The sequence below is a fragment of the Carassius auratus genome, chromosome 28, assembly GCF_003368295.1.
Source record: "Carassius auratus strain Wakin chromosome 28, ASM336829v1, whole genome shotgun sequence".
Lineage (NCBI taxonomy): Eukaryota > Metazoa > Chordata > Actinopteri > Cypriniformes > Cyprinidae > Carassius > Carassius auratus.
In genome coordinates, this window is record NC_039270.1 from 26,674,534 (window position 1) to 26,683,840 (window position 9,307).

General features: G+C 33.9%; 2 protein-coding genes across 3 annotated transcripts; both read right to left on the minus strand.

The window, feature by feature from the left end:
- Positions 1–106: 106 nt before the first annotated feature.
- On the minus strand, positions 107–2,001 carry LOC113047344 (transmembrane protein 98-like). The gene is made up of 5 exons (XM_026208705.1): positions 1,835–2,001; positions 1,561–1,692; positions 1,428–1,461; positions 927–1,078; positions 107–840 (listed from the first exon to the last, which is right to left on the minus strand). Exons 1-4 carry the CDS (start codon positions 1,963–1,965, stop codon positions 1,028–1,030), a joined length of 348 nt encoding a protein of 115 aa, XP_026064490.1. The 5' UTR covers positions 1,966–2,001; the 3' UTR covers positions 107–840; positions 927–1,027.
- On the minus strand, positions 1,913–8,838 carry LOC113047343 (uncharacterized). 2 transcript variants are annotated; one of them, XM_026208703.1, is made up of 9 exons: positions 8,583–8,838; positions 7,886–8,206; positions 7,462–7,782; positions 7,237–7,323; positions 7,062–7,136; positions 6,822–6,886; positions 6,621–6,680; positions 6,387–6,547; positions 1,913–2,038 (listed from the first exon to the last, which is right to left on the minus strand). In XM_026208703.1, exons 1-8 carry the CDS (start codon positions 8,635–8,637, stop codon positions 6,434–6,436), a joined length of 1,098 nt encoding a protein of 365 aa, XP_026064488.1. In that variant the 5' UTR covers positions 8,638–8,838; the 3' UTR covers positions 1,913–2,038; positions 6,387–6,433. The 2 variants fall into 2 exon arrangements, with proteins under 2 accessions (XP_026064488.1, XP_026064489.1); XM_026208704.1 differs by lacking the exon at positions 1,913–2,038 and having other exon boundaries at positions 6,366–6,547.
- Between the last annotated feature and the right edge of the window lie 469 nt (positions 8,839–9,307).

Here is a 9,307-nt window from a genome sequence, read left to right on the forward strand (position 1 = left end):
TTTTCCTTCATTAAGAAATCTTTAAAAAATTGCATTTTAAATGGTTATTTAAAACCCTCGAATAAATATTAATATTTCAGATAAACATTTTTGATCAAATAAATGCAGCCTTGGTGAGCATAGTCGAGACTTCATAAAAAAAAACAAAAACAAAAACAAAGTGTTACTGAAACCAAACATTTGAACGTTGAACATCATGAGAGTGAAAAATAAGAGAAAAACACTAATATGAAAGTGCTTTATTAACTTGACATGATTGTACGATAGTGACATATAAATTTGTGACTTGACTTAATACTTACTAAAAAAGACTGAACTGGGAAAAAAGGAAATAACCCACAATTTCTGCATCTGAAACATTTTATATTATTTAAAAAATACACTATGTAGTCTCAAATAAAAGAGACACGGAAGAAAATACAGACCTTGTTTGGTTTATACATTATTTAGCGAAACCATTTTTTTTTGCGTTCGATTGTCTCTTTTTGTCATCAACATCTACATATAAATCCAGCATGAGGACATATCAGACAGTATGACTAGTGATTAAACTTGTAACCGACATATAAATGACAAACAGTGAAAGAGTGAGTTTGAAAGTACGGCTAAGTTAAGATGCCTTTCTCTCTCATATCATGGATGTGCTGAGGTATCATCCACTAAATATCATATTCTTTAAAGGTGCATTCGTGCACATGTTCTTGAGTAACTTTAAACACGACCATGTGATCCTCAGCGGCATGCAGTGATTGGTCGATCCAGTCCAGGCTGCCAGACATGTGACAGGTGTTTCATGTCACCAGTACCAAGTGACTGACCGACAATAGTAATGCTGTCGCCCTGGTCCAAAAACGAGTTGGTAAAGTCAATGCACTTCCTTGAAAAAACGTAAACATGTAGTAGTCCCTGCCAGCATAAGAAGTTACCTGGCATCCAGAAGAATGGGGTCCATTGGAGGGTACATAGATCGAACCACATCATCCACCCTGTGATGGCACAAAGCAGCTCAGCGTCAGTTCCCACACTCTCAGATGTGTCTGATCAACTTCATGTGACACTGAAAACTGGAGTAACGATGCTGAAAATACAGCTTCACATCACTTAAATAAATATATTAAAAATATCAAAGATTTTGAATTGAAATAATTTCACATTATTATCATTATTATTATTACATTCACATTATTATTATTTTACTTGCATTTTTTATTAAATAAATGGAGCCTTGGTAAAAGAAAGATATTTCAAAAACATTAAAAAATCACATTGATCCTAAACTTTTGAACAGTAGTATTATGCATTTTTCTAAATTATATTATATTATATTATATTATATTATATTATATTATATTATATTATATTATATTATATTATATTATATTGCGTATTTGGTCTTGAAAATGCTTAATTTGAGAACAAAAGTCTACCTTCAGAATTGCAATGCAGTGGGACACAAGACCACTGAGGGAAAGGAAAAGATATCAATAAAGTGTCATAGCTAGAATAGTATTATTAATAAAGTACTATGATTGTGAGGATGAACGGGGTGAGAAAGCATACGAGGCATCTTCGATCCAGTCTTCGTTCTCCAGCATGGCCTCAATGTGAGGATTGGTGATGACCACATCATCCAGCTCCAGCTCTGACGGTTCACTCTGAGTCTCCATCGCTCCCATCAGGTCCACTGTAGGTCTGAAATACACGAGGTACAGAAAGAGATTAAAAAACTCATTTCCATTATTACCATGGCTAAGAATGAAATGTTGGAATGCAAACTGGTTATGCCTGTTTCATCCTCAGTGTGGGAATGAGGTCGTGTCTTATCCACTCATACTTGGAATGGAAGTGGTGCAGGAAGTCCGGAGGGTGGCAGTAACGATGACGGCACACAACAACCAGCGCCACAAATGATGCCAAGAAGATGGTGGAGAGTACACCTATGGCCACGATCACCACCGTCTCCATGGTTACAGATGAAGAGTAACAAGGAGGATTGTCAGAAAGTTGTTTGGCTGGAGTTTGTAAAAGCTAGATGATTCTGAGGAAATAAAGATGAGACTTTCATGTCATCAATATCAATTACCTTTATAATATCTAATATGTTTATATGAAACACTGTTTTCTATCACATTTTGTCTAGTTACACCCAAGAAATGTAAGCCTTGTACAGTTAATAAAGGCTTAGTTTTATGTTTACCCAAAATAGCAAAGAAAAAGGAGCATAATTAAATTTCAGTATTATTGTGACATTTTGAGTAAATAAAGACTTGAAAAAATTTCCTCCAATTTTCTCTCCTTATGCTTCACTAAATACAGAGATAACAGATTGATTTATATGCTTATCTTTATCATTCACTTTTTTTCTAGATTATTTTTAATTGAACATGTAAAGTTTCATTCAGACTGTCCTTTTACACTCTCTTTCTAGGGCCTCTTTGATACTTATAGCAGTCTACGAGCCGAAATGTAGTTTTTTTTTTATTTATTTTTTTTATAAAAATCATATGAACTTTTGTGTACCTATGAGTCTTTTGTGTACCTGTGTTGTAGGGGCTAATACCCATCAGACCTTTGATATGTCAGTCATTAACCTCCTTACTGCATGTTTGCTATGTTTCTCTGTCTTTATTGCTCTACTCTCTCTCAAAAGCAGAGGACTGAATATTTCCATTTGAGCATGAAAAGCCTTGAGTATCAGGAAGTTATATCTTCGATTTCCACCATTGTTAATCCTAACAATATTTTGTCTGTTTAGTGATTGAATGCTTAATGATTGTGCACAGCTGTTACAACAAATGAGAAGAAGTATTTCGATAAGAAGATTATGTAAAAATGTGTTTTGGAATACTGTAATTCCCTAATCGGATTAATTTGAACTCTGCTGATCGTACCATACTGTGCACACTCATTCAAATTCATCCTGGCATTCAAAGACACCAGATTAACCTACGGATTTAACAAACACAATGCATTTTGGGGACACTAAAGCAGTTATGTTATCACAAATTTTATACAGTGTGAGAGAAGAAACTAAGCCACACATTAGCTTGATACAGAAACTAGTCTTTATTATAGCTACACAGACTTTGGTTTAATAGCCACTTTGTGGAGCCAATCAGATTAAATATGAAGACATAATTATGTTAAATTAAACACTTTCACTACCAGGCAATGTCAGCACTGTAAAGTGGCCTATGCATATAAATTTTGATGATTTTAGAATATACATTAGTGTGAGCACAATCTGTTGTTCCGTTATATAAACTGGAATGTAATGGTAGTTTATAAAGGGGTGACTGGTAACACTTCATGATAATTTTATGTAATATCTGCCCTGAAATATACGGGTAAAATAAGTATTGAATGCATCACCATTTTTCACAGTAAATATATTTCTAAAGTTGCTGTTGACTTGAATTTTTCACCAGATGTTGGTTACAATCCAAGTAACCAATACATACAAACAAAACAAAACATAAGTTCAGAATCAAAGTTATGTGTAATAAAATGGAATGACACGGGAAAAAAGTACTGAACACATGAAGAAAGGAGCAAAAAGGCACGGAAAGCGAGGACACTCCTGCCCCTAGTCAGAGGAAATTTGTATTATCTGGTTCAGTCCCAACACCTACAATACCAGGATGATGAAGATGAAACAAAGGTGGACATTCCAGCAAGATAATGATCCCAAACAGCCAAAGAAACTCTCAACTGGTTTCAGAGAGAGAAGGTAAAGCTGCTAGAATGGCCAGCCAATCACTGACTTGAATCCAATAGAAAATAAGAACTAAGGTTAGAGTTCATAGAAGAGGCCCAAAGAAACTTCTAGATTTTAAGTGTCTGTGCGAGAATGGGCCAAAATCCCACCTTAGCAGTGCATGCCACCAGTTTCTCCAAACAGGTGTCTTGAAGCTGTCATTACCAACAAAGGCTTTTGTCACTGTATTAAATCAATATCAGTAGTTCAATATTTTATGGGCGGTCATTCCATTTTATTACACAGAATGTAATTTCTGAACTTCTTGTTTTATTTTATATGTATGGATGGATTACTTGGGTTGTTACCAAGATCTGGTGAAAATTTTACGTCAACGGCACCTTTAGAAATATTTACTGTGAAAAATGCAGTGGGGTGCAAAAAATGTTAGACCAAGTTTTCATTTAATCCTGTGGTAAACACAAACCTTTAGGATTTTTAAATTTTATGTAAAAAAAAAAATACTAATTCAGAGTACTAATACTAATTCTTTTTAGGTCACTAAAAAGTGTGAATGACATAGATAATTTGAATTCTTTGCACAAACAATAATTCTATTTGTATTGCATTTTCTCAGTGGGTGATGAAGTTTACACTCAAATTTTGTTGACAATTTCCAATTAAACTTGCTGATGCATGAAAAATGCAATTAGAAAAGCAGGTGAAATAAAAGCATTTTGTAATGTCAGAACTGTGGACCCCAATGTGATCTGTTCTGAATTATATGTTAAATATTTATTTTCAAAAGTTGAAGTTTTAAAGGTAAAGTGTTACTAAAGGATTGAAAAAGGGACATAATGGTGTGAACTGTAATTAATAACTAATTCTCAGTTATTGGCCTAAACACATTACTATCCTTTATTTTACTCCAGAAAGTCTAAAGCACTTGATGATTATGGCATAATGGATGCAGCAACACATGAATAAGACTTTGGGACTATCACTACTTTTATTCTTCAAGGATGAGTTAAACTGATCAAAAGTCACAGTAAAGACATTTAAAAACAGTGTAATACAGGAGCTACACTGAAACAAAGAAAGCATTATTCCAGATAAATCAGTGGAGTCTTACTGAACGAAAAGAAAGCTTAGCTGAATTTTAATTTCATTAAGTTCAAACAAGAGAAAACAATAGATTTTTTTAAAATCAACAATAAATTTTTAGGCTTCAAGATTAAAAAAAAAAAAAAAAAAAAAAAACTTTGTATAAACATATTTCTCAGCTATGTTATAACGGAGTGATTCAATATACACATTTTCTTTTTGCAAAATGTGTGACTATAAACGGATTTCATTATATACAATATATCTATAAACTAAATCTAATATTTTTATATTAATGTGTTTTTGGGGCAATGTAATGAAACAAGAAGCGTAATAATGGGAGTAATAATTAAAAACATTTTCATAATAATATATATTGAATATTGAAATATAATTTATTTCCCTATTATTTTGATACGTCTCCCAAAATGCGTAATAAACAATGCTTTTAATCCCATGCCCTCATATGAGGACATATTAAATCAGCATCCAGTTTCATAACAGAAAGTCATATAATTTGATTTAAAACCTCCTGAGATGTTGATTTATGACACACAATTCAAATGATAATTACAAAATATTATCATATTTCCATAAGAGTGTCACTAAAATAATTCAGACATTTCTGATGACAAAGGAGAGGGAGTGGTCATCGTGAAACATCCAATCATTTGGAATCTCTGAAAAGTCCTGAATGTGCTCTGTACAGGACATACAGATTAAAACTGTGTCCTGTACAGGTTTAGATAAATTCACAAAAATATACTCATATGAGGCCGCAGGGTCTTAAGAGGTTATACTAGATCTTTAACAAGCAAGGTCCAAGTAAGCTGAACAGTAACACTGAACACTTATATTTAGGAAAGGCCAATCTATATTTATATCTTTAGACAGCGCTAAAAGCTACTCTTTGCATCCATAAACATTAAAGTTAGCACTTCAACAGAGGTTCTATATTTTATTTTTGTTCACTCATTAGCAAACTGCATATTTACATGATACATGGTATTAGCAATTAAAAATATGGTAATATTAGAAAATAACATGAATAGTATTACAGCCTCTTGTGTAAGATGCTCAAAAATGTTATCATGAGGCCAAATTCACGAGAGAACTGGCTGTATTTTAAAATTGTAAAACACACTTTACCAGGGATGTCAAGTTTAAGTTAAACTTTGAGTGAGGTTTCCTACAGGACATGGGCTGGTTGGTTGGGGTTGTTTTGTAATAATAATAATAATAATAATAATAAAAAAACCAGCCCCTAGACAATTAAACTAAACCAATTACAGCTATTTGTGAATAATTTGTGTTTGCAAAAAGTGTTGATTGCCATATTAAATTGAGATCTAATCATGCTGTATAATATTTCTTTTTATGCATTCTTACAGCGTTGTGCATTAAAACCAATCAAACACGATTCTGTAGATTAGAACCTATGAATGCAATGGCCAATCAGATGCATTCAGATTAGTCATTGCCGAAATGCAGTGTTTTGTTCAGTGGTCGCACAGTTCAATTCTGCACGTTAACAGTAGAATCTTTTTTTGTTTTTGTTTTTCAACTTGTGAAAGAATAGGAAAACCTGCAGTTTTGTTGCATAATTGGCCCCTAAAATGGCATATTTTGACTTCATTTGATGCTGGCGTACTCCGAGTACTCTGCCATGACAAACTGTTTGTGAGCTGGTTTGGTGTCAGCCTTAATGTGGACAACAGAAGAATATGTCACCTCATCCTGGAGAGACTGGAAAAGACATATTTAGTTAAAAATACCTGCATGTACATATGGATTTATGCACACAGACACTCTGACTGACCACATTTTCGTCCTGTTTTAAGTTTTCTCGTTGAGTTACACTTTCAGGATTTATATCACCCTAAAGAAAGAGATGACATGATCAGAACACATTTACATGCTGCTCTTTATTTCATTCAGCTTGTAAACACACACACTGGAAGTGTACTGTATGAATATATTTAATAATTTTCTGAATGTGTTTCAGTATATTTGTGCTTACCTGTTTCTCATTTTCACTACACAGCACTAATCCATCATTGGTCGTCTTTTGGACGTCTCTTCTTCCTTGAAAGTAAAACATCTCAGTGAAAATGCTGTGAAATATAAATTTTTACCATAAAAACTGTAAAAAACTGTAAAAAACCCAGTAAAAACAAGGGTTTGAGGGGTCATTCTCATTCAAGTGTGTACCGTTATATTACCATCATATAAAGTATACTTTATTTGTGTGTTTGTGTACCTCTGCATTTCCAGTAGATCAAGGCCAGTACAGCCAGTAACAAAACTACTGGAAGAACCGACAGCAGAATAAAGACTGTGGAAAAACAAAATATACACTTTAAGAAATGGAGACAAAAAGACATTCAATATAAAAATAGGAAATCACCTCTAAACAGTAATAGGCTGCTACTTACGTTGTTTTTCCAAATCTAGTTTAGTTGTAGGTTCCTCTTCTTGTTTTATAGGTTCATCGGTTGTATTTATTGTGTGAATTTGTGATTCTTAAATTATATAAACAATATAATTATAAACCAATATTTTCTTAGAACTTCATCTTCTTCAAGCAGTTCATCTTTTTTCAAGAACAATGTAAAACTGAATTTGTTCACAGACACGACTGCAACGCATCTAAAAATTACCTTGAACACGGAGTCTGATGTTGATGTGCTGTTGAGACGAGACAGAGCAGCGATATTCTCCCTGGTCCTCTTTGGTCAGATTTGATATTTGTAGAGAGAGATTTCCAGGAGAGATTTCATTTAACAGTCTTAATCGACCTGTGACTCTCTCGCTCTGTTCATATGGGTAAATCTCTTCAGAGTTTTTGTTTGGGGCAGTAAATGTCCATGTAAGTTGTTCAGGTTTAGCCTGTAGTTCAGTACAGGAGCAGGGCAGAACCACAGACTCTCCTGAGTGTCCCGTTATCTCAGCCACACGTTTATTCTGATCCAGATCACACCCTGACAACACATTCACAGCTGTTATACTGACTGCACATTTATGGAAAACAAACATCTGGTTTATTTTGAGAGATAAGTATTTCAGGCTAAATGTTTTATTTACCTTGAATTCTTAGGTTAATGTCCGTATATGTACTTGTCGTTTGTGGAGCATAACACCTATAGAACCCTTCATCCTCCTTTCTGAGGTCAGAAATGAGCAGAGACAGATTTGCCGGAGAACTTTGATTAAACAGCTTCAGTCTGTTCTTGTATTTCTTATCTTGAAATACTTCAGTCCACTGGTTTCCTCTATTGTAGTGGCGCTTCCAGGTGAAAGTCTTGACTGTAGACTGAGAGTGAGTACAGGAGCAGGGCAGCAGGACTGATCCACCTGTGTAACCTGTTACTTCTTTACGGTCTCCATGACCTGAAACATGACATGCTGCAGACAGACAGTTTCTTTCAGAACGGATTAATGTGAGTTTTATAGATTAACATAAACATCAGGAAGAAGTAACAGCAGAGATTTCATCACAGAATAATAATGCAACATGCATTAAAGTGTAATAAACTTTCACAAGTCATATGTTCATAATCATAACCTTTAGTTGATTTAATCTTTACTGAACAGGGGACTCAAGTTGAGCTTTATGTTAAGGTCAGGTGTCTAGAGACGATATACCTTTATGAAAACTTCAGTTTAAATGGTAAAGAAAGATAACAATACTCAACTGAATCATTACGCACTGCCACAGAATCAAATGATTGAATTAAATTACTCTGAATTCAGTCAGAATAAAATTATTTATAAATCTTACCATCAATAAAATGAAGCACAGAGAGGAAAAGACAGAAGCAGAAAGGAAACATCATGACGGATTGTCTGAACTCACTGAAACACACTTCACTCGTTCAGCAAGTGTGAGTCTTTACTCTGCTTCTTCTGGTTTTATTTTGAGTCTTAAGGAACTTCTCGCCATTTCCTTTTAAACAGTTGTCTATTTACTTCCTCTATGTCATGTTAAAATGCTGTCTTTATCAGCGTTTCTAATGCCACTACTGCAGCTGATGATTTTACACAAAAAGCAAGCCAGTAGATTATGATCCACATCTAGTCTGTTTTGAGGAATAAACTGTTGCTTTGAGCTCAGCGAACAGAAATATAAAGATTTAAAGTCATAAAAACATACATTTGTATCTCAGTTAGATACAATTACAAACAAAACAACAACAACAACAACAAAATTGTTACGTAGTGTTTTATATTTCTAAACTTGTAAAAGTTCTAAAAGGTTCTCTAAATGGTTGTTGACATGATGTTGTGTGATTTTGAAAGTGATGCTTCACATAGTTGACATTCAAAGACAATGCTGACTTCATAAATATATATATTTTTATTTTTCGTGCTGGTACATGATTGTGATCTGTGTGTGAGTGTGTGCTCCAATGTCATGTGGTAAACAGGTCCCCAAAAGGATAAGGATTTTGCCATTTTTGGTCCCCATGAGGAAAACAGCTTAGAAATCATACAGTGTTTTTATTT